Source organism: Bradysia coprophila, unplaced genomic scaffold, assembly GCF_014529535.1.
Source record: "Bradysia coprophila strain Holo2 unplaced genomic scaffold, BU_Bcop_v1 contig_232, whole genome shotgun sequence".
NCBI lineage: Eukaryota > Metazoa > Arthropoda > Insecta > Diptera > Sciaridae > Bradysia > Bradysia coprophila.
The window spans coordinates 10,656,650-10,682,895 of NW_023503493.1; the positions used below are offsets into that span (position 1 = coordinate 10,656,650).

Below are 26,246 nucleotides of genomic sequence, written 5' to 3' on the forward strand. Positions count from 1 at the left end.
AAAAATGAGATTTTTTTGTAGTAGTTTGACTGACAATTTCGCTAAACTGCCGACATTTTTGAGAGCTGGTCGAACCGCTACAGCCAAATCTATTTTTTTTATTGAAAGCTAACAAATTCGTGGTCGTTATTGCGGTCCTATATTTTTGAAAAAAGATTCTGGTAGAAAGATATCAGTAAAAGTAAAAGTAAACTAATATTTATTCAGTATTTTGAGTATTTGAAGGACGCCAAAATTTAGACTTTTCAGCAAAGCAACGATGCCTCTTAAGTAGAATTTAGCATTGCGAACAACAATATCGAAGTGGTGAAAGGTCTGTGAAACCGACGACATCTAGAAAACATCAAGGAGATTTGAATTGAAACAACGTGTGCAAAAATATGTCTATCGCGGACACCGCCAGAAAATTTTACGGCTAACCTAACGGATAAGCCGAAGTAAGGGAAAAGACTGGAGATCGTAACACTATTTTACAATAGAGGAATCACAGCAAGTTGCGGTAAATTGGTGGTAATTGAAAGTTGTCTATACAACCGGAAAATTGGTTTGAATGTTTGAATTTAGAAAACCTTCAAAAATAAAAAAATAAATGGAACGGAACGTTTAGCAGAAACAGTTTTTGGGAAAACATTTTCTCATTTTTTTCACAAATTTTTCCTAAATTTTCCTAAAATTTCCCGAAAAATTTGGTATAAGTTTAAGTTGATGCAAGGGTGAACCATGTTTCCCAGAGCGATATTTCATAATTGAATTAAACTTTTTATGTGTTTGACGTTCTCCAGTTTTATTTGTTCCACATGCTAGCTATTAAGAAAAGAAACGTACGTTTGACGTTAGAGAGTAATTTCACTCACACGTGTGGAATGGAAGAGAGACAGAGGAGCGATAAAATGCGTGTGGAACGAAAAGAACTAATAAAACCCACACAAAGTAAAAACTTATCTTGAGTTTAGTTTAATAAAAAAAAATGTCAAAGGTTGGACATCGGGAATATCTGGAAAATATCGCAAAAAAGACAACATAATTTGCACACGCGATCATAAAGCATATTTACACTGATTAACGAACATCCCTGATATTATAGTAACTATTTTTCAGCAAACCAAATAAGCGCTTGGAAGCTATAAATGTAATGAAAATCAATAATCGTTCTTCAATGAGCACTACAACATCCAGCCAAAATGAAATAATCTTCGCAAAAAATAATAATTTTATTTTACTTGAAAAGAAAAACGAACGAGACTAAAAACAGTGACGAACGACAGTGAACGTACAGCTAAATTAGTATCAATAACTCTGAATAATTTATATATTTTATAAACAGAAAATACCAATAAAAAAGTATCTATATTCTCCTTGACGGTCTGCAAAAAAAAGTAATACCAAAAATTGAAATTTTGAATAATAAACAAAACTTCACTTCATCGATATAATAGCAATTTTGGAAAAATTGATCTGATAAAAAAAGATCGACCAGCTCCATGTCATAATTGAACTATTCAAATTTAGATTCAAATCACTTACCGTTGCAAGATTTCGCCAATGGTGGCGCAAAGATATTGGAAGCCATGTGTCCTTTATTCGAGCGTGGAGTTGCTGCCGTGTTGCCGTTGGCGTGTCCGAAAATGTCACTACTTCCACCGCCTGGTGGTTTTAGCACTCTGAAAAGTAGAAGGAAGACGCCATTAAGTACTGAGGTAAATCTTTTCAATTGTGACATTTAACATAAGGATCAAAAGTCTATTACTAGCTAAAATGTATCTTCGTCAGTGAAACAAACGTATCCAAGATTATATGATTCCAACTACTCTTTGTAATTTACTCACTCAGACCTGTGTAAGTTGGGATCAAAGGTCAATCTTTTCAATATGTCAAAGTGACGTTTTAAACGTCAACAGCAACCTTATGATGAAACAATCCAAATTATCGGCATCTCTTTACCAATTTATAATTTCAACAGAATCAATATTCATTTTTTTGACGTTTCAAACGTCACTTTTGACAAATAAAAAAGGTTTCCAGCAAACACACTTCTACCAATAGTTTCGTTGTATCGCTTCTGGTTTCCTAATGTGAAATTATCTCAAAGGTCGACGCAAATCGTTATGAGAACTGACCTATCGTCTAGACAGTGTCAACATTTGTTCATCGATGTCCCAATATTTTTTAATTTTCATATTGGTTGAATTTAGGAATCGGGCTAGTAGCCGTGGGTTTCTGTACTTATAGCTAATGTCCTTGTATGACCTTTGAATCTTTCGATCCGGCAAATGCCAAATTATTTGCCTGTTCTTTTTGGGTAAATATTTAACCCATTCCCCCATTGTATGTTTTATAATAAATATAAAAAACACGGAAAACGCATATACCGACAACAAGACATTCATCAGAAAACATGAAGAAAAACCGGCAATAAAATAAATTCGAAAATGTTTTTCCAAGTTTATTTATAAGTTTATATGCCAAAATCATGTAAACCGGCAGACTCAAACTTAAATCGATCCATCAAAGTACAATACATGTAATAATACCCATACAAAGGACAGAGTTGAGATCCTTCCAATTGGTCTGTGACAGTACATTACATCGTAACATTAGAACCATATTCAAGTGAATCGACTTTATCTAAATGTTGTCTTATATTGACAACGCCGCTGACTGTTTAGGTCACCATCACTCATAAAGCTCATATATTAAATTACTTAAAAATAGCAATAGAAAAAGTAGATCTACGCCAATGATTTATCCACTTATTTCTGTAAGTAAAAATATATATATTTCGCTACACCACCTGTTATGTATACGAATTTACCTTGAACAAACTATTATTTGACATAAATAAATTTTGTGCTTTATCGGGATTTGTTTTTTTCGTTAGAAATGCCTGTCTGGTACTGGTACGGAATAGTTAATCTATTTTGTGTATTTTGCAATAAAACATTTTTCGTCTGAAAATCATTCCGTTAAATATAATAACAAAATAAAATATTTCCAAATTTTCGTTATACATTTTCGCTGCTTTGAAGTAAGTTAGATGTGTGCGCTGTTATTGGGTCGGTTGGCGATGGATATGTGGAGATCGGCTTCACGTATACACTTTTAAAGCTAGGATCAGGTCAGTTTTACCAAAACCTGTAACCATGTTTGACCTGAATCTGATTTATTCAATTTTCACCTGAAACGTGACACTTTTACCTGGGAATTTTTATGAAAATTCCAGGATGTCTGACCTGACTTGAAATTACAGGTAGTACTAACTTTTAACCTCGATCGACCTATTCCGAGTCTTATTACTCGGAAACGGCTAATGATTTCCTATCAACACAAATAAAAGAAATGGACGATGATCTTCGGTTATAATGAAAAGATTGTTAAAACAAAATGAAGTACAAGATTATGTCTCAAAGATCAGCTAGGCCATACTTTGAACAGTAGAATTTTGAGTCAGTTACTTATTCCAAGAAGTGAATTTAAGATTCAATCCCTTACACGCAACTGAATCTTGAATTCTAAGATATGGCAAAATAACCGGTATGTAATAGATGGTTAGTGCCTAGTATAATGAGTAGATCGTTGACGTCCTCAACTGGCCGGCAGAAGGACTAACTTTGACTTGCTAAGTCTATCTGAAATTTCACAAGATGTCGAATAGAGGTTCGAGTGTCGCAGACATTTTTTTAGTGTTGCAGTAGCTTAAGTAAGACCTCCATGGAAGATTCCATATTTCCTAATTTCGGATCGATTTAATAAGGCAATGCCCCTATTTTCACTTCAAATAACGATCGACGCTGATAACAAACTTAAATATTGATGATACGGACGGCGTAGCTGATTCACCGAAGCACACATTTCTATGTTATTAGATATCTATTTAATGGTTCCATCCCATAGAGTCTCGCGTCTAGATAATATACATCTACTTACTACTTATATTGTTCCAAAATATTTTTGCTTTTCGTTTTCGTTTTCGGTAAAAACATAATTTAAATTGACGATAATAATGATTTCTTTGGGATTTTTATATTTTAGTTGAAGTTAAGCTATTTCGTGATTTTTTTTCTCTTCTTCGTTTTCTTTCTGTGTCGGTTAATAATGTCTCTACCATGCCATGACAGGCCGAGATTTAAATTAAGATATTTCATGTACGAATGAATTTATGGTTATTTATTACATTTTCACTGTTTTTGTATTAAAAATTTTGTTTTGTTGTTTATCGTCGTTAAATTGTATATGAATGCATCAGTTCACATACTCGTGTCAACGGTTTTTGTGTTTCAATTTTAAGTTCACACATTATGATTGAAGAGTTTATGAGATCAGAGGTTTTTTTTTCTTAAAGCGACTCTGGAAATGAGGTTATTTCACTTTGGAAATGTTGTTATAAATTGACGGAATTATAAATGAATCGGATGAAGCTTTTACTTTCTTTAATAGTGTTCGCTGAAAAAAAAAGTTTTGTTCCATTCTGCACGGATTCTCACAGTTTCTCTGTTAGAATTACTACGAAAATCTGTTTATTTTTAACATTCTAAAGGGCTGGGACGCTGAAGACATTAGGTGAACAAATAAGGCAGCGACGCTCATGTTCATTTAAAACTCCTAGGATATCAAAAACGGCGTCACGCACATCGCAAAACAACAGCTGCGGGTGGAAGAATTAATGTCATATTTAACACTCTGAACGAGTGCATTGAATGTACACGATAAAACGTTTCCTCCCTTTGATCTTTAAGTCATCATTTTGACGTTGTCATTCGATTAAAGTTTCATGTCGAAAGAAAAACTATTCCACGTCGAGCCAAGCGATTCACAACGTAAACATTGCTTCAAATATTCAAATAAAGTATAAAATGAATTCACGAGAAAATTGCCTTCCACTGAAAGTTCAATCAACATTTCAATTGCAAATTTATCGACCGGAAATATTTGACTAAATTTTGATTCGCAATCAACCTATCAATTTATACGTACGAACGAACGATGAACTATCGAAGGTCTTAAACTAAATATATTTGAAAGAATTTCAAGTCAAGTTCTACTGAATAAAAACAATAAGTGGAAACGTTCGAAGCAACTCAGCCAGTTCGAAATGTTTCTGAGAACTATGGTTGAGCATTGCTCAATGAGCAACTTATCGTGAACAATGCAATAACACTGCTAGCGGGCTATTGACAATTTTACTAAAATATTTTCGATGAAATATTATACATCGCCAAAATGCAGGTAATAGTGACCCAGTAATAACCAGCCGTATTTATGAACTAAATTGTTGAATTCCTTTGAATTTGTGTGGCTGATATATCGGTTCACCATTGTTCACCAAAAGTATCGTCGGACAATTTTACAGTAAAAATTCTGTTTTTATTGAAACAAAATGCGCTGGTTAGTTATGTTTGGTAACAACTCAACACATGATTATACTAAAAAAATATTTAACAATACCGACCTTACACACATATAGGCTGGAATATATAAGGCAATCTTAATCATTTTAATTGCTTCGTATCGACGATTTTGAGCAAACAATGGAACGGTGTGCGTTGAGTCAGTTATGTTTACATTGTTTTAAATTAATCAAACAACCGAAGCACGTGTTCAAATTTAACAATTGTTTGATTTCACGGAATTGTTAATTAATCCGCGATGAACGGATTGGACGCGACGTGAATCGAACGTAATGTAAAAGAAAAGTTTCGAGCCAATTTTGCAATAGAAAATTGATCTCTTTGTTTGCAGTATTGCCTTCAACTACGTGCAAACAAAGTGAAGACAAATATATGGCAGAATAGCTGTAGGTTGCACTGCTTGACGTCTTGACGGTCTTTGATGTAGAACAGCGGGCCACACTAGACGCCAGTGCGTTAATTTATTGTTGTAGTAGAACTTAACGATCTAACAGTAATGATAAGTTCTTTGATTTGGGCAAAAGTTTTAAACTAGTTTGTCCTGAGTATGAAACACAACTTCGTTGGTCTCAATCATCCCTGGATTCCTTTAGGACAAAAATTATTCTCGAATATTAGTTTAATAGCAGGTGATCGGAACCAATGTACCAGTGTTCCGAACTCACACCAACCAGCGGACCTACGACATCGACATACATCCCGATCCCATCTCCTCCTTTTTATATTTCTTATGGTTTGTTATGGAGTCGTGAGGAGTGATATTAGCCAACCGAGTAGTGTTTCATACTCAGAGTACCCAACCAAATCTATCTAATCCACTATGCCACCAATAGTGAAAGACACTTGTGCTGCCTAGTGTTATGAGTGAAACGTTGAGGAAAGGAAATAAAAATTACGCTTGTCGTATGAAAAGTAGCACTGCTGCGGTAGCAGTTGTTTGTGCATTCGGTTCGAGCGATCACACTTCAGTAGTCAATGCGTCTACATTCAGCTTAGTTATGGATAGTTAGGATATTCTCATTAATTTTTTACAGTAAAGCTCTCAACTCAAGTATAATGTTAAGCGTAGACATTAAAAATGTCTTAATTAACAAGGCGTATAGTTTACCATCACTGAACAACCTGAACGGGAGTTGTTTTTTGTTTGTTAGTTTTTCTTTTAAAAATAAAGACAAAGATTCAAAATGAATATACTTTGATCGCATTATTTTTTAATGCAGTTGGCCGAACGCGTGCGCCTTAATTAGACGTAGTCTCAATCTCAATGTTCACAAAACTGTGACGATATGTTTACAACTTGAACATTAATCTAGAGTGCATTTTCGTTCTGATGAACTCCGTATGGATGGAGATTATAATGAGCTAATAAAATTATATGTTAGCGAACAGTATGATATATCCCATCACGTCAGAATTAGTTTTAGTTTTTTTTTGTTGGTTCACATTCAATTTAATGTACAAATTTAATGAACAGTTAAAATTTACAACGAATTTTTTCGTTCATTAGATTCTCAAGTCTTTTTTTCCGTCTTGTCATTTTAACTGCTAAAACGTTGAGCGTCTTAATTAAATTTGTGAGAGAATTATTCAACAGAAAAAAAATCAACAATTTTGAACGAAAAAGTAAATTCGTGATGTTGAACCCATCGGAGTAATTGCACAAAAATAATATTCTGAATAAATCGATCCGTTCTATTAATTATGCAAAGTAAATAAATGGCTTCGTTCTTAACAAAAATAAAAATGTAAGAAAAATAATCGGGCGAAGGAATAAAAACCTGAGATTTGGTTATATTTTATGCAAATAATGTGCTTGTTCCGTGTCTTACCGCGAGAGACCGTTTTTCAGTGTGAAATTATACAATTCTTTTGCAAACAAAAATATAATTATAAAGAATGAATGAACGAAATACAATAACTAATAATTTGTTTGTTATACGCGGCACTGAGGTTTTACATGCTGAAAAATTAATAGATTTCTATGTTAAGCATCGACGATTTTTCCGTGAATTTTTCTATTTAATTTAAACTTAAATTTTGCTTCTATTGTTGCAGTGGATCGGTTTAATAAACCTGTAATTTTGTGCGAAAAGACTTAATGATATATGTTGAAGATATACTCGAGTTGATTGGAAGTCAATTCAATAATGAAACTTTACAAAACCGTTCGAAAATTCGGAAAAATTTGAAAAAATATTGTCCTGAGAGACTCAAATATTACATCTCGTAAGTAGAATGAGTACATTTTAGTCGTACAATTTTACGTCTTATTCCAACGTACTTCAAGCACGAGCGCTTGACTCATTTGTAAATTCTACGAATATGACGTAAAATTGTATACGGCTGTGCTGTACAGTGTACATTAGTACGAGATGTAGTATTTGAGTCCCAGTCCCACACATAAATCATAATCGTCCTGAACGTTCGTCTGAATTTACCGTTTTTTTTTTGTGTTGAATGAGTGAGAGGTGAAGAAAACGTACTGGAAACTGTTAAAAAAGTAACAGAATGGTTTAAAGCTTCAACAAGAAATTTTGCGTTGATGGGATCGACAATTATGCTGCATTTTCCCTTGTAATTTAATCCACAGTCTTAACAATGGAAAACGCGGCGTAATTGTTGATCCCATCAATGCAAAATTGCCAGTGTGTTTTCGGCCTAACGTTTAATCAAAACTGCCAGAACGAACATTTTCGTCTTGTAGTGCGACAAGATCGCTTCCTCTCCAATATATAGAGTAGATTACACACAATAAATGATGGAATTTGTTTATCTACTGTCCGTTTGACAAGAGGATCGCCACGGTTCAGCAGGGGGTTTTGAACATTTGTTTTTTACACGTTGGCACACGTGCTCTCGTCAGATTCAAGATTCTTTTTACGAAGGTTACGCTGATTATACTTTGTGAAAAAGGCAAATATGTCACATCTTGGACAGAATTTGACACTGCAATATCTGCAACATGAAAAAACTAAATGTTCGAAACCCCCTGAAACCCCGTGCTTCCACCTACGTAATATACACAAACTAGGTGAGCCAATCTTAATTTATGCAAAGATATATTCTTCAAGACGTTTATGAGGTACATTGTTAATTGGAGATGAAGCCACATAATATTTGGTCGCATAGCTGCATCCGACAAATCAAAGCCTTAAATTTCAGCTGAAACTTCGCGAGCTTTTATTGTAAAAATCGTCGGAAAAAAGTATCGAGAAACACACTCGAAATGAATTTTTCCTAGTTGAACAAATTACTATTTCATTTTCAACTTAACGCCTTCAGCGATGTGAATGCCCACTTTAATGGATTGTCTTCGAAATATAAATCGCCTGAAAGTTCAAAACCGAAGCGATCTGAGTGTGTAGGCCACACCTTAATTTCGGAAAGGATTTTCAAGCATCACCAAACAAATATACAACTTTCGCCATCATAATTTAATAACGCTGAAGAGCTCTGCGATTTTTTTCTCCAATTCATTTAATTTCATGAAAATTTCCCAAATAACTTTTGAACTTGGCTGTTGGCACATTTAATGTGCTGACATTTATCATTTCTTAATTTTTTTTTTCTGTTTAATTTCTTTTCCACACGATCGATTGCTCGGTCACTTGTACATTTTTCATTTTTAATTCCGAAATTGATTTACAGTTGTAAACAGCAAAAAAAAAAAATTAACGCATTTCAACCACGGATTATAAATTATACGAGAGAATCCATTGGGTTGTGAACGGCGTGTGCAATGAAAATGTTTTATTTTATGAACGGCATTGAATTATGATCATTGCTAATACACAACGACTGTGTACGGACTAGCATATAAAATGTTATTAATACACAAATCACAGTTACATACCATCTTCATCTTCGCATATTTCGCTTCACAATCATGCCTGTCGCTACTATGTGGTCAAATAAAACATATGGGCATCGAGCATATCCCATACAACATGAATGTAACCGATATTTAGACTATTGCAAGTGGAGAATTTGAAATGAATGAAAGAAAAGAAAAGAAAAAAAATATTCCGTTTTATAATCGATAATTGGTGTTCTTTATCGTTTAAGTGGTCGGTGTTGATTTAGCCAGAGCCAAAACGATGTTAATGACTTGGAGTCGCGTATTTGATTGAACTGTTAACCGGCATGCACAGTAGAACGGAAATAAAATTTTGATTGTCTGTAAGGTCGGTAGTATGGATCGACATCCGAAATAAACGTGTCACATGAAAAAGGTTACTAACCTATTCCTATCGGTTGGTGCTGACACGTTATTTCAATGGAATAATTCCAAGTCTCATAATGAGAAATTATCGAAAATATCTTGTCAGCAGACGCTCGGAAAGTTGTAGCTGAAGTCTTACACTTACTAACGTTGCTCGACAAAATCTATGATAATGATGAAGGAAGCAATTCTCACAACAGAAGGTCTCAGAAGAAATCCAAGAACAATTCGAAATGTAGAGTCCAGAACGTAAGGCAGTTGTGAAGCTGGGTAATATCTATTCATACAAAAATCTTATCATGATGAGGAAAGGTATCGTTTATATCGTTTACAGCACAAGATTCACGGTTCAGATCAACTTTCCAAAAAAAAAAAAAAAAAAACTTTCCATTTGTGAGACAAAGAGGAAGTGAATTTTCCAAAATTTTCCGGCATTTTTCCATATTTTCCCGGATTGGTTGGAAAATTAGAGAAAATGTTGAAAAACTTAAGAAAATTTGGGAAAATGTTTTCCCAAAAATAGTCCCTTCGAAAGAGGTGTTTGCGCACCACAGAGAAGACAGATCTGTCATCAAGTCCAAATTCAATACTGTACCAAAACCACCTCTGACTAGACAATGTTGACATTATCCTCATGACATTGCAACGTGACGAATGAACCGAATTTCACAGAGAGAAGGAAAAATTTTAAATTTTGAAACAGATTGATAGAAGCGAAAGACTTGAAGAGCGTGTCACACACGGGTCTTTAGTGAGGCGACATAAAACTACAAATCGTCGCTCAAATTGAATGCACACGAACACGTCATGAATTCGTTCACTTCATGCAGTATAAGGTCGTAAACGACATCGCTTATGGTCCACGACAGAGTAAAGTTAACCAGGCAGGAGCGCTTGTTTGACTAGGGACCTGAATAATCTAGTAGCCCTTGATATTTTGCGAATAAAATTTTACAATTTATGTCAGTGTTCATTTGAGTTCATTTTCATCCCGTGTATTAGGTCCCTTATTTGACGTTTCGAAAATGAACCGCTCGTGCCTGGTTTATTTTACTCTGCCGTGTTCTGGTCCCATCAATTAAAAACTCAAGTTAGACATCAAACGTCTACGTCGTTTCAAATTAAATTTTTGCATTATGTTAACTAACGACCACCCCGCCACTTTCCACTGAATCGGGCATTTTAATCTCGATATTTCCGTATTACCACACAGTCCGCCCCGTCAAATTAAACAATAAGCTAAATATACACATCTTTGCATAGGAACACCACAAACATTACGATCAAATTACACACTCATTTCATCAAGATAAAGCAAACTAAAAAATGTTTTTCCCTCATCATTGCCATTGTTCTTAACCACCATGTACGTATAGCTAGAAACGAGCTGAAAATATTAATTTATGAAAAGAATACAAACGATAACAAAAAAACCTTACATATTTTACCATAATAGTCTACTTCCGAAACGTAAAACACCTAGAAAATAATCATTTTCCTGTAGAAACGCATTGACGCATCGATTCTCTTTTGAAAACCAAATCGAATGACAAAATTTGTTTCGTTTGGCGTATGTACATTGTACATACGTATCGTATTGCTACTAATGCAATAGAGGAGATAAAGTTTTCGTTTTGAAATTTGCATTGAACATTACGGTTTCAGACTAAATCGTGAATCATTTGGTGCAAGTTTGATATTGAAATTGATGAACGACCTTTGTATACGAATGGTGGTTCTTTCACTACACTTAAACCATATAAATAAACAAAACCGAACGTTCTGTGAATGGAGAGTTTTAATTCATAGTTTTAACACCGGATATAGATCCAATATCACAACATGTTTCGGTCGTCCGTTGTAACCATGGAATGTGTGTGGTTGTGTTGCTTCTTCGGTTGAATTTTATTTTTTTACTTTTTGTATGGCCTCACCCATGAAATTACATTAAAATCGATAGAACATTCAGTTTGAATAATTTTTCGAAATTATGAAGGGTGAGATTTTGTGTGTTATTTTGATTATTTACCTTAGTTTCAATCAATACCATCGTATCCCTGTCTAACATTCTTCTAGAAAGCAGGAATATGAAGTCTGTGTAACAGAATTCATTTTGTTGTGCTGGTATTTCTGGAGTTGATCGCATGGAAACGATAAACGAATCAAGTTTCTAAACGTACATTTCCATCATCAAATAAATTTATTTTTTGGGCAGACGGATGAACACGGAACTGATCTATCTTTAGAGCAAAAATCCGCATGATGTTTAACAGGAAGAAAGTTTCCATTCAGTTTAATTATGTAATTCAATTGCACTTTGTACACGAATGACTAAACGAATGGCTAATTAACAGTCGCATAATTGCACATCCCTTTTGACAAACGGAATAATTAAAATAAATTAACTGAAATGGACAGCTGAATAGAATGTGAGCTGTAAAAGTTTTAGTTTCAATTCTTGGTTCGTCTAAAAATAATAAAAATTATTAAAAGAACCACATTGCAAGTTGGAATAAGTGTTAAAATGAAATGTAAACGAGAGAACTCACACAGCTGAATCAGACTATTAAAATATGCAGAGCAGCAGAGATACAACGAAAAAGAAATCTCGCACATAATTTTGATGGATATCTTTTCCAGAAATCATCATGTGGCTAGCTAATTCAATTGCAAAAGACGTTTTATTCGCACAAAACTACAGATGGAAAAAATGTATTTATTTAAAATGTAAAAATCTAACAGTACACACACAGTTGTTGTGTAGATGCGTTCAGCAGTTAGGGAAATAAATCTTAATTAAGAAAAAGAAGAAATTTAACTCAACAAACAAAGAGGTTTTGTCTCGACGAGAAAAGAAATATTTGTGATGAATATTCCTTTGCCGGTCTGGTTTTTAGATTAGTAGTAACGACCATAGTCGACTTGATGCAGGGCAATTTTGAAGAATTTCGAGAACCAAAAAGAAATTGCAAGAATTTTCGAAAATTTCTCCAAAATTCGCAATCAAGAACTTTCAAGAATCTGGAGATTTTCCAAGAATTTGAAAAATTTTCAAGAAATTGGAGAACTTTAAAAAATTTGAAGAATTTTCATAAATTCAGCTTTCAAGAATGTGGAGAGTTTTCAAGAAATTGGAGAATTTTGTGAATATTTTTTAAGAATTCGTGAAAATATGCCCTGACTGATAAGATATCTTTGATAGAAGTAGGAGTATGTCTCTCGTCTCTGGGACATCAGAGTTCTTGCTTAAAGAATAAAATTGCTGCAAAGAGGACATGGAACGACAGTTTCTTAAAAGCAAAATGTCCCAACTTTTACCAGACTTTCCACAATTGATTTTCCACAACAATTGGTTAAGCATATCACTGCCGCCGTGGATTTTCTTTTAATGGCAACAGACTAAAATAATCCCAATCCAAACATTGCCTTCAGTAATCCCAAAATTTAATTCGATTTTAACGATAAACTTAAAATGCTTAACAGCTTTTGTTTAATGGTCTCAAAGCCAAAAGATTTACGAACCAAACAAATCCGTCAGCAACCGATTTTAAACGTACCATCATCTTAAGGGTCAACTAACTCTGGTTAAAAAATGTTTTTATCAATCGAGAACTTTACTTCCTGCACCGAAATAAATTATGTAAACAACCAATAAATTCGAACAGATATAGTCCATAGAAGTCAAACCGTGTGTGTATATACGTATACTACACTGCACACATTTCGTTTATAATCCACACTTCATCAATAACGAATTAAAAGTAAAATAAAAACGTGAATTATTTAACACAGAAAATCTTCCGTGCATACGAAGGAAAGTTCATTGCCATTGTAAATTTATATAGTAAAGTGGAAACGTGAATGTGTGCTCGGTTGTAGTAATATATGGTAAACGTGCAGCTAAGTATAGTAATAACAAAAATAAAAATTTAGAAAAAATAATAAATGGGCTGGTTGGTATAGTGGGGTCGGTCGGTGATTTTCTAAAATAAAAAATCAAATTCTGCGAGTAAGTAGAATGGACACTTCAAGTAATTTGATTTTTTGTATGGTTTTATGAATGACTGACACACTCCTTTCTCTCGTTATTCTCATTCTCCATACCAAATCTTCAAACAAACAGCGTCTTGCATATATGTAATAACAAAGTGCGACACAAAAAGAAATTTATTTGTGTAATGAAACCATGAATTTCAATTGAGTAATTGAGTAGGGTAAACTGATGGTAACAGTCACAGAGACAATAATGTCCAGATTAAGCACTGAAACGACACAATGACTGGACCTTTGCTACTTCGTAAGAGCAAATAGAACAAAATGAAATCGTAGCACCACCCCACAAACGGGCAGTCCTTCCAAAATTCTAATTAGCTTGAGTCGCAGTAAGTACACTGCAACCGATGACCTATTCTAAAGCCATAATGACCCTACAACAATTGTTTGATTGTCACTTCAACATCACTCGCATTATCATCTAATCAGTTTCAATTCTACTCTGAGCAGTGCTACAACTATGTTCGGTAAACATACTCGCTTGAATGTGACACAAAATGGGCTCGCTGCTTGATTTAGTCGTTTTGTCGTCCTTAATATTACGATCATGTTATGCTGCTAACATTTTATTTCTATCGGAAGTTCCATCGCGAAGTCATCATCGATGGTAATTTTATCGACCCAACGCAACGGTTCCACTCAAAGTTTTTGTCTAAAGTCGGAATGTGTCTCCCACAGGCTTCGTATAGTGGCTGAAGAGCTTGCTGCTAGAGGACATAATATAACATTTGCGTCATGCGATGCTGAAAAACCGCAGCATAACATACACTTCATTCACATGGAAAAAGTGTACGAAACTGTTGAGGCCTCGTCGGATACAAATTTTGACATTTTCGACATTGGTTTCACGAACGTGATCCTTCAATATTTCGATACGCCAGAATTAACTATCGCAGTTTGTGAGGGCCTGACAAAGTCTAATGGATGGCAACAGCTGAACAGCTACCCCAATGATTTTAAGGTAAATCAATCGAACAAAGTCACAATACACACATTCAGTTCGACCTGTTGATTCACGATTACATGACCGGAGGCTGTCTACTGTCGTTCGGTAAAAAGTTCAACAATCCACCAGTGGTGTCGATGACAGCGTTCCGAGACAATTCAATTTTTCATCGCAAAACAAAGACGGCCACCATACCAGCAAGGAACACATTACCATATTTTCATCGGCAGATTCCGGGATCGTTTGCTGAACGGATCGTCAATTTTGTGATGCACATGTGCGAGAGCCTCATATGGAATTATTACACGTTCCCGAAGCTAGCGAAAATTATTCACGAGACAAATTCGTTCAATTATTTAGTTTCGGCTACTGACGACGAACCTGATCCAGCCATTTATTTGACAAACTACGAACCAGTGGTAGATGAAGCTCAACAATTACCACCGAATGTGATTGGCGTTGGTGGATTACAGATTAAGAAGCCGTCTCCGCTACCGAATGTGGGTCATTAGTTTCCACTTTCTTCCATTTTAGTCTAATAGCAGAACTTTGAAGGAACTACGAGAAGTTGCTGACAGGGCGAGCAATGGATTGATATTGTTTTCATTGGGAACGAATGCGAATACTCAGGAATTGGGAGAGTCAATCGTACAGAATATTTTGGAGGTCTTTACGATTTTTCCCGAGTTCACATTCTTTTGGAAAATGGATCTGGAAGGTGACGATATTCGGATACCTGACAACGTAGTTATTCGTAAATGGTTCCCACAAAATGATGTTCTAGGCATGTTTATTTCCCTGTTTCCTTTCCATTCCTCCCTAACTTTGATTTTGTTTAGCCCACAAAAATACAAAACTGTTTATTACGCATGGTGGTCTTATGAGCACACAGGAGGCCATATGGCATGGAGTTCCTATGCTAGGAATACCATTGTTTTTCGATCAATATTCGGTAAGCTGATATTTTGGACCGAATAACGGTTTCTTAATCAATAACTTTTTAATCAGAACATTCACAAAGCGGTGGACAAAGGAATAGCAGAAGTACTGTACGTCAGCGACATATCGATCGAGAATCTTTGCGAAAAAATTCTTCTCATGACGGAGAATCCACAGTATAAAGAAAAAATTCGAATCTATTCGAACGCTTTCCGTGATCAAAAGGAAACGCCGTTAGAGCGCGCTGTATGGTGGATCGAATGGACGATGCGTCATCCGGCGAAAACTGTGTTGCAGGGTTATGGTAGAGATTTGAATTTTTTTCAAATCGAATCTATGGATGTCATTGGTTTTGTGACGATCGTCATTGGACTATTAGTTTTTCTATTTTTGATGTTAGTCACAAAATGTGTTCGTTATGCATTGAAGAGAACTGGCATTATAAGTTCGGGAAAGATAAATAAACGATAAGTAAAAGAGAATCTAAAAATTGCAAACAAATTGTCGCATGAAGTCACCGGAACACTAATCAGTTTTTACCATAGGCCCAACTGCTAGGCGATGAAGCCAAAGTCTTAAGGACATGACCAAATAAACGCAAACGTTTTTTCAAACTTTCATACGGTAAGCTGATATTGGACTGAATGAACTAATTACTGTTCGGGAGTCCTGAGATCATTGCATTATTATTTGACTATAACCTGTTGAGGTAGATCTATTGATCTTACGTATCTTGGTAGAGCTATGACTCTCGGTAGAGCTATGTCTCTTGATAGAGCTATGTCTCTTGGTAGAGCTATGTCTCTTGGTAGAGTTATGTCACTTGGTTGGCCCATGTCTCTTGGTAGAGCTATGTCTCTTGATAGAGCTATGTCTCTTGGTAGAGCTATGTCTCTTGGTAGAGCTATGTCTCTTGATAAAGCTATGTCTTCTGGTAGAGCTATGTCTCTTGGTAGAGCTATGTCTCTTGGTAGAGCTATGTCTCTTGGTAGAGCTATGTCTCTTGGTAGAGCTATGTCTCTTGGTAGAGCTATGTCTCTTGGTAGAGTTATGTCTCTTGTTAGAGCTGTGATATCAAAACGAATTGAGAATGGTTGCCGTAATAGTTACTGTTCCATAATTACAATAAATGGACTAATAAATGAAATTTTATGGAAAATATACGGAAGCCAGATGTGAAAGCCAATGCAGTACTATCAGCATTTCGGCAAAATAATTTTTAGAATGAAGCAACACTGTCGGCACAAACTTATGTGCATCTTTAAATAAATCAATTTTGCTTGTTCCATCACACGGTCTATTATTCACCAGGAAAAGATATCACCGTTCTCCGTTCCATCACACTGAAGAAATGGCTCTCCCACTTAGTATATGCTCAGCATTAAAAAAACAACAACGAAACATTAAAAATATTATAGTTTCCTGATGCATCCAGGAAAATGCACCGCTAGTTTTAGATTTGTATTTATAAATGCGCTACGAGTTAAAAACCGTTGGATAAATATATAAGAAATATCAAGGTATCAAGCCATGGTTAAAAATACAACATCAAAATTCGAAACAGTTTTTGGATATTTTAAGCGGCACCATATTTCACTGTATAATTTTGGTTATATACGTTCCAAGTGAAACAAAATTCTCTAGCCCAACGATAATGCAACTAGCAGTCATATTGAATTACAGTATGATTCTCGGTTTAACATGCACACTCAGGTGACTAAATTGGAATACCCTTGGAGAAAACAGTGCATCGAAATTCTAAACAATTTTTTTTTAGTTTCGTTGCAAGTACAAATCGATGGAGTTTTCGTTTTGTATAAAAAAAACGGAGTGATTTGTGGCTTTATTGAAAACATATACACATAACCATGGCAATGGCTTAGAGTATGCATTCCCATGTTTTATTTCTTATAAACTGGGATTAGGATGGGCGCATTACCCTTTTCAGTTTGTTGATGTTATTTACTTCTTCGTTTTTTTTATAGATTCGTTTAAATCATGGTCTGCCGCACCTTTTAATAAATAGAGTCGATCGTGTTGAAATGTTTGTAATGCGAGGTTTCAATCGTTAAAGAGAAATAGACAAAAAAAAACACCTCTAATAACGATTGATTGATCGTGTTATCGAAACTATACACATGTTAATTAAATGCTTAGCTTTCCGCCGTACAATAGAAGAACATTAATATTTAAGTCATGGATTTATGATGGAATTCTGTTCCATTATTTCCATAATGGAGTGCATTGTTAGACGGGGAATTAAAATGCGGCAATAAGACGATTTATTGGTGGAATTAGTGGACGTTGAGAACATTAACTTTACTGTAGTAATGGTCATTTAATGCAACTGGCTTATTAAACAATTTTAGCCTGTTTATTGAAGTTCTACAGTTGAAATCATTGAAGTTTAGACATGAGTTTTCTTGAGTTGATTCACTCATATAAACAGAAGTCCTTATACGTTCGCAATACATGCATGTACGAGGTAGTGGTAAAACCGTTTAAAGACGTATCAGCAGTTTTGTATTTATGAGTGAACCATCGGAAAAATAGCTGAAGCAAATTTATGTCTAAATTTCACTGACATTTACTGTAATATTTTTAGAAATAAAATTTAAAAGAAGACGAGTCTCTACCGATGGATAGCGCAAGTCTTGAATTTCATCCATTTAACGCATACGACTTAGTCCGTACTGTACTTTTTGTACGTCTAGTCCAAGAAGTGCGGCTTTCATAAAATTTACTCTGAAGGGCTTCTTTAAGAAATTTAATGAGAACAAAGGATGTCGACGTCCAAAAAAATCGATGTTTTGCTTCAGCAACTGTCACATTAGAAGAAAAGTTTACTAATTTGGGATATTCTGTAATGTATTTGCACACATATCGTTACATTTAACAAATGAAGTACTAGATTTAGATTTTTTGCCTTTTGTTAGATATACGAAAGCAACTCGGCTCGAAATGTCCTAACATAAAAAATCTCGGATTTTTTTTTCTATTTGACGTTACTGAACTACAAATACGAAACACAAAGGCTCCCCAAATGCTAACCATGACGGAATTCACTTTTCTTCGAGCGGTAGCACATTTCTTATTATTTGGTGTAAGAAAGGATCCAGCACGATTTATCACTTTACAGCGATTAAGCTCGGATTGGAAACAATTTTCAGCGAATCAATTGTAAATTCGAACAAAGGTTTGCTGTTGTTGGCTAATCAAATTAAATCAAAACGTCCTTTCATCCACCTACACTTCACTATTTACGGCACTAAAATTACCTTTTCTTCGCTTTTCCAACATTGTACAATTCGATATGTTTAAATGCTGCATAGGTAGCCATTTCTTCTGTCGTTGGTTTTATTTAGATTTTTTCACACGCAAAAAATGTAAATTCGTTCAAATATTCTTGTAATTTATATACCAGCAATCAATCGATTAATCAAAAATTTTGATGCATCTGAACACTGATTTTAAGCCGACAATCACACTTACAGCAAACACGTAATTACAGTTTTTCGGTCAATGATCCTGCTAAATGGAATAGATTTGGTTTCTTTATTGAAAAATCAATTAACGCGGATGAGTTTTGCGATCGAAAAATCTTTCAAATTAATATTCCCAAATGACATTTGTCTCTCGATGAATGAATAGGACAACATGGAGTATATGGTCCAAGGTTTTCGATGCAAAGGATGCTGAGAATAAATTTGATTTTACCTTGAAACTGTGTCTATGGAAATGCTCCAAAAGAAGAGATAAATATTGGGATGTGGAAGGACAAACATATCGCTGAGATATAAGAGAGAATTTTATCGCATTCCAACACAGGACACAATTTTAGACACAATAATGTCGTAGAAGCAGAATGTTTCCTTAAATTTCAAAATTGAGCGGTAGATCGACAAGTTTGTTCAATGTTCAATTTATTTGATGTTTCCAGAACAGTCAGTCAATTTGACAGGAAAATTCAAATTATCAAAAATGGGCTTCGTTATTCATTGAAATCCCAAAGTGAAAATCTGTCACGTCACATCAAATTGTTATGAGAATATGCCGGAAACCTTTGAAAGTTTCTGTTTTAATTGCAAGACCCATCAGCTGATTACTAAAATTAACCAAATAAAAATTCGGAAAAAAGTGTATGTTAACCGCACCACAACTTTTCTGTGTGAGTCCAAACGAATTTCTTTCAATTTCTTTCACAATCAAATTTCCTTTTTATTTCAAAGTGCAATGGAAACAATTTTCTCTGTTAACGTTTTAGTTAGCTCTGTATACAAACAAACCGAACAGCGTCGCAATTTAGACTAAAATCCATTAACTAGCCGTGGGCATTTATATAAAGTGTTATAAAAGAGAGTACGACGCCGCAGTACATTCGATGAATATGAACGTATATAGACGAAAACATTGTGAGTGTACTCCCGCTCTTGTCTGCCTCATAAACAAAGTTGCGGTATCGCATTGGAAAATCTTCATGTTACTCGAGTGGAAATGTTCGAAAAGCTTTTTTTTCAGTTGCGCGTATCTCTTTTTCAACATTCTCTCTTTGTGCTGTATGGTATACACAATTCTTGCTAACCTCCTACCCAATTTCTACCTCTTTTTCCGCTCTTTCACTGAGAGTGTTATGAACCTGTAATTTTCTTCTTTCTCGCATTATACATTTTATCAACAAATTTTTCTGTGCTTTATATACATAACACTTGCATGGTAAATACAGCAGGTTATGCAGATTCCATACAACAACTAACTCAGCTGTTTTGTACTGTCATTTTTTATAAGATGAGAGACAGAGAGAGAATGAGGGGTACGATGTTATAAAGTTTCCGAATCGGCAGTCACACGGTTTACAATGTTCAATAAAATCATAAAGCCTTAATGCCAGTGCAATTGTAAAAAATCGTTTTGATTTAGAAAACTCATTGATCGTTTAATTTCACATAGAAAAAAATGTATATCACGCCAAGACGAATGAAAAAGAACGGTTCTCTTTACCCATTGCATGCACACATTATAAGCATTTAATCCCAAGACCAATTTTCGTTATATTTTGATTTCGATCATAAATTTGTAGCGATGATAATTTTAATTGCTTTATTGCGGTTTTTATGGCTTGCATTTACTCATTTCTTTCGCTTTGGGATTGGTAATATAAAACTGTAAATAACGGACAGAATCAGCTAATATTTGAAATTACAATAATTCACTTTCATTTCGTAATAAAGAACATGCTGGCATCATGAGTGCATACACTGTAAACGGCATAAAATTCAAATCGATTGTTGTACAGGATGCGCAACATTGGGATTCTGTGCTAGATGAGATGTGTTATAGGTCATGGACAATGCGGTAGTGTAGATTCGAAATGTGTTTGATGGAAAGGAGAAAAATAAAATTCTTTTCGGATGATTGAAATTGAATCAATCTTCTAGGAACGGTTAATCAACTGTGATTGCCAACGACGCTTAAAATAAGATACCACCTCTGGCTAGGCTTCTACGCAAATACGTATGGTAAAACGACAGAACAAATTTATTTCAAAAACTAGTCTTCATTTTCAACAAAAGAAGTAATAGATTGGACGGCTATTATCATGATACGGGTGTCAATGCTAAACAGTTTAGTTTAGAAGACTAATGTATATGTTGTTAAAGACTGAAAAAATATTTGGATCAACTATTTTCCAGTCCAGATTTATACATAATTCACTTATTAGTACGTAAGTTCGTTGAAGCTCTAGGTTCTAGAACTAGGAAGATGTAGTTATCAATTTCTGATGTGAAGAGTGCCCAACAAATAGGAATTGACCTCTGACAGTCTTAATTATGACGAATATTCATGAAATAGAGCAAAAAGTGAGATGGAAGTTCGTTGAATCTGTAGGTTCTAGAACTTGGAAGATATAGGTATCGATTTCTGGAGTGAAGAGTGCCCAACACATAGGAACTGAACTCTGACGATCTCAATAATTGCATTTGATTATAAATCTCTGAGTTCTAGAACCAGGAAGAGATACTTATCAATTACCGGTATGAGAAATGATGCCTACGTAATTGCTATTTAAAAATGTCGAGTTTTTATTTTTAAATTGTCACAATAATACCAAGGAAAAATGTTACAAATTTAACGAAAACTTAAATTTGGATGTAGGTGGGAATCCTGGCGCATATCTTGGGAACCACAAATCTGCTCAAGCTCCGCGGGGCAGATTTGGAAAGAGTTTACTTATACCTTTCCAAACTTTCCTTACTCATCAAAATGGACTAAGAATTGGTCAAGTTATCAGTCTACAAAGTTGTGTAATTTTCCGGTACATTTTTTAGGAAAGTACCGATACCAACGCCATCTGGAGTCACCCAAAAAAAAGTTGTTCCACAAAATGTAGGCATACGATGACCCTCTTCAGAAAAAAAAAGTTTTTTGAAAGAGACTCATTACTTCAGGAGATATTTGACTTTTAATTTTTTCATATAAATGGGTTTTCGGGCCGGAAAATCGGTTTTCCATTTTCCGGGGAAAAAATTAGTTCCAAACTTTTCCACTGTGCTATATCAAAAAAATTTTGAAAGTTACAAGGTGAGTGGAGTCACTTTTTCTGACACAAGCACCTGGACTATATAGTAACTTGTCAAATACCAGTCATGTGTTATCGACAACTGTGACAAAAATAAGCAATTAGCTCCAAAGAACACCCTCTTTAATAGTAAAACAAACGTTATAACAAATAAAGTAAGAGATTTCGTATCAAAAATATCAATAAACGAATTAGTAGATTTAACGAATGAATATATCGTGATATGTTTCCCGTTTTTAAAGGGTGTGTTGTGCAGCAGTCAAAGGATGTCAACACTGATCTGAGTCATATGATTTCGCCTGAAGTATTGTCAGATGAACTGACAAGTCGGTTCCCGGAAGAAGAAAAAGAAAATAATTTCTAACTATAAGTCGCATAGTATACGAACGAAGTCGCTCGTAGTAAATTAAAATCCAAATTTATTCAGAAGTTATCGAAGTGATTAGAGATAAGGAGAAATCGTTTTTAACTGTGGTGCGTGTGTGCTAACGTCGTTTCATTTGTTTTTTCTAATTTGCGAGACTAGCTGTAAAGGTAAAACGATTGAAATGTGATGGCGTACCATGTGCGTGAAATTGAAGATTTTTCTTTACTTTAGGCTTACGTCTCTATTGAATTGAAGAAACGGCGACGAATTTGTTCTTAGCTAATAGGTGAACGAATTCAGGTAATTTGTTTGGTCGTCGCATTGAAAATTTCAGTACTAAAGTAGATTTGCATTTAGATTAGCCAAAGAGCACGCACACGCATATACAGCCGTTAAGAAACGTAGTCGTTCTATCAAAGGGAAACTAAATGTAAGATTGATTTGTAATTGATTTCCTGAGGTAGTTTTCTTACAAAATTGTTATTTCTTTCATACAGCAATTTGAAGTTTCTTTACCGTGGAAACTGATCAATAAATTGTTAAGCATCAATTGGATCGTGTTTCAAGTTACTATCAGATTGAACTCCCTTATGATACGCCGTTGAGACGATTCTCAACAGGGTGAAAGGAAAATTATTTTCATTAATTTAATATGCCATTTGGCCAATAAAAGATGAGTTTAAGCCAATAGCATAGTCCCAGGAAAAACTCATAAGTTTCGTCATTGCAGCTCGTTCACAACTATTTAAATCAACGTGAAGATAACATAGAATGTATAAACACAGGAAATTCTATTTGTCCCGATTAATGTAGCCCTTGTTATAGTAGTTCAAGGGAATTTGATAAGGCCACTTTAAGGTGCTTTACATCGCATGCAAACATTTGCGATATTAAACATAAAGCAAATTAGTTGAAAACTAACTAGCTGCAGTGGACTATTTTTGGGAAAACAATTTCCTAAACTTTCCCACATTTTCCCGAGCTTTCCTACTTTCTTTCTAATTTTCCGAAGATTTTTTTTAAAGTTAGGGAAAATCTAGGAAAATATTGGAAACTTCAAGAAAAAATGGAAAAAAATTTCACAAAATTAGCCTACACATTTAGAGACGCAATGCAGACCTGACTCAGACTTTTCATTCATTTTCCTGTCAAGTTTGACAATACAAACAAAAATTTGAATCAGGCCTCTTTCGCGTTGCTATGTGTACAGTGTACAGTCACAGTAATCCGTCTATGATACAAAATACCGAAAACATTTTCTTGTGTTACATAAGACGTTACCATTAAAATGAAAAGCTAAATTTACAGATCACCTTCGTGATATGTTTTCAACGAATAAGACAGAAATTCCGCTAATAAAGTCTGTTGTCTTACAACAAACCACCAGCACTCTTAAGACCATTTCGAATTAAATAAAATTTATAAATTGTAAAATGAACCCATTGTGCATCGTTAAATTAATCTACCAATAACGTTAAAAACGCTCCGATATCGACACATGACCATCTAATGAAATTATGATACAATGCACAGAGACTTGCGCCAACTGTAACCCATTACCAGACACTGTAATTTCAATTAAATTGAAGTTTCTTTTAATAATAATAAATCGTAAACGAGTACAGATATATACCATTAAGTCACGCTATATTACACATCACAGCCACATAAAACTATACATTTTGTGATATGTGATATGATAACAGATGATCTTACCTTACACTTATCACATAATCGAAACTTGTTTTTCGAAAATATTTATGAAGTTTAAAGAGAGAGAGAAAAAAAAGTTTAATTGAATTTAATGACATACCCGTTCATTATGTTAAAGACGTGCCGACACTTTATTTCCTTCGTTGTCAAAGCGAATTCAAACATACGATATGACTACGGTGATAGTGAAAATTTAATGTCTATTGATTACAGATTGAATGGATACCAAAACAAAAATTTATATTTTGTTTGGATTTTGTCTTATTGTCTCAATTTGTTGCTGGTGTATTTAATTGACGGTGTTGACGGTATAAAGATCGTAAAATATAAAACGTGATTGGCGTTTGTTTTCTATTTTTATTCGCTATATCCGAATAGATAAGTTAATTGAAAGTGCCTAAAGTATAAAATTTATTAAAAAACCGTCTGTGACATGGAAACCACTCTGAACGTTACAACTGTATCAATGACTGTGCAAAAATTGTTTTCTGCATTAGATCAACTAAGGCAGACGAGTGAAAAGGAAATGTCTGTCAAGCATTGTCTTAAAAGAAGTAAAGGAAGAAAATTCACACATCGAATTGTTTTCATCAAGACATGAGAGATACAGGTAGCTCACATTGGTTGAGAATCGAGAAAAAAGAAATTCTATTCAGTAGTCAACGTAGCAATTTTTGTAATACAAATCCCAATGAAATTTAATGGACGATTTTTCCAATTTCAGTTACAAAATGTTTTCTTCTTGGACCGAAAGTTGTTTCACTCACACGTACGTGCAGAACTGAAGAAACGTAAAGACAAGCGCTACTCCTATGTACGTGGAACTAATAAAACGGAAGATGAGAATATTTTCGTAACTCGCTCATCTGTTGTCGAGATAAGTGATCTAAATAAGCATTAAACTAGTCAGTGTTCTGTTTTATAAGAAAGTATATGTGGAAAACTGATGAAGTAACAGATTTTGTACCGAACGATACGAAGTCATTGAAAGAACAGAAGTAGTAGATGTAATGATTATGTCGTGATAGGTTCGTCGTTTGTTGAATGTAAGGATAAGGAAGTCTTATTGTAGAAAAAGTTTTTTTTTTCAACCGATGGAAACGTTTAAGAAGTCTCATCCTAATATCTATAGGGCCTTATTAATCATCGATTAGTAAAAGTATAGTGATGAATATAAGTATCGATTAAGGCTATACAAGACCAATTGTCCTGAAAATTCGACGACTTTCTGAAGAAGCGGAGAGTTACTGAAAAAGCTTTGATTACTCCCTTTTCGCCAGGAACTCTCTGTTTTTTCAGAAAGTGCTCGATAGAAATGTCGTCGATTTTTCAGAACAATACTACACCGTACCATTACAGGACCCATTTTTGGCAATTTTGATTCCGAAAATTCCAAATTCCGGTTATTGTTCGGAATTTTCTCGATTTTTTCGGAATTCCCCTGAATTGTTTTGGAATGTTCCTAATTTTTCGATATTTTTAGAATTTTTCAAAGTTAAGATTGCTAAAAATGTGCCATGTACTCCTCCCACAACTTAACACAACCTTAACCTCTCTTCGATTTCTAATTTCATTTTTTACATTAATAAAGATTTTATTGTACACACGCAAACAGCACGATATATAGAAACAATTAGGACGGGAATCCCAATTCATCGAAAAATTGTCGGAATATTTAATGGATCCATCATTAAATCGTCTGTCGTTAATGAAAATGAATGTGGAAAAAAGGTATAATGAAAGAAAGCTAATGCCTTTCATCATAAATCGATGTAACATTTCAGACAAATTCTGTGTGCAATTAAAAATGTTAAAATTAAGAGGCCTTTTGTAATGGTGCTAATATGTCATTGTGAGAGGCATACATCGTCTATACCATAAACGTAAATCATCACATTCATCGTGGAAGTAGATATCGTTATGATAAATATTTTTTTCGAGTTTAATTTGGTCTGTATATCGAAATAGATATCTAGCAACTGTTTCAGAAATAAACAGAAAAAATAACAATGACCAACAACATT

At 34.5% G+C, this 26,246-nt stretch overlaps 2 protein-coding genes across 7 annotated transcripts in view; one reads left to right on the top strand and one right to left on the bottom strand.

Moving 5' to 3' along the window:
- Positions 1 to 26,246, bottom strand: part of LOC119076536 (microtubule-associated protein Jupiter-like) — a 76,306-nt gene that overhangs the window by 8,656 nt on the left and 41,404 nt on the right. For 2 of the 6 annotated variants that reach the window (XM_037183328.1, XM_037183324.1), the window contains exons 1-4: positions 19,720 to 19,881; positions 18,844 to 19,096; positions 1,525 to 1,661; positions 1,332 to 1,364 (exon numbers count right to left, since the gene is read on the bottom strand). In XM_037183328.1, coding sequence (XP_037039223.1) covers positions 1,332 to 1,364; positions 1,525 to 1,661; positions 18,844 to 18,905 — 232 coding nt within the window. In that variant the 5' untranslated portion in view covers positions 18,906 to 19,096; positions 19,720 to 19,881. Of the gene's footprint in view, positions 1 to 1,331; positions 1,365 to 1,524; positions 1,662 to 18,843; positions 19,097 to 19,719; positions 19,882 to 26,246 lie in introns of those variants that run through there. The other 4 variants (XM_037183326.1, XM_037183329.1, XM_037183327.1 and 1 more) reach the window with 4 other exon arrangements.
- LOC119076516 (UDP-glucosyltransferase 2-like) lies at positions 14,108 to 16,162 on the top strand. The gene is made up of 6 exons (XM_037183302.1): positions 14,108 to 14,287; positions 14,359 to 14,641; positions 14,680 to 15,126; positions 15,182 to 15,410; positions 15,466 to 15,578; positions 15,635 to 16,162. Exons 1-6 carry the CDS (start codon positions 14,178 to 14,180, stop codon positions 16,034 to 16,036), a joined length of 1,584 nt encoding a protein of 527 aa, XP_037039197.1. The 5' UTR covers positions 14,108 to 14,177; the 3' UTR covers positions 16,037 to 16,162.

Coding starts and splice junctions, on each gene's coding strand:
- LOC119076516 (XM_037183302.1), top strand. CDS start 14,178: ATGGGCTCGCTGCTTGATTTAGTCGTTTTGTCGTCCTTAATATTACGA. Junction 14,642..14,679: donor GCTACCCCAATGATTTTAAG/GTAAATCAATCG, acceptor ACACACATTCAG/TTCGACCTGTTGATTCACGA. Junction 15,579..15,634: donor TGTTTTTCGATCAATATTCG/GTAAGCTGATAT, acceptor CTTTTTAATCAG/AACATTCACAAAGCGGTGGA.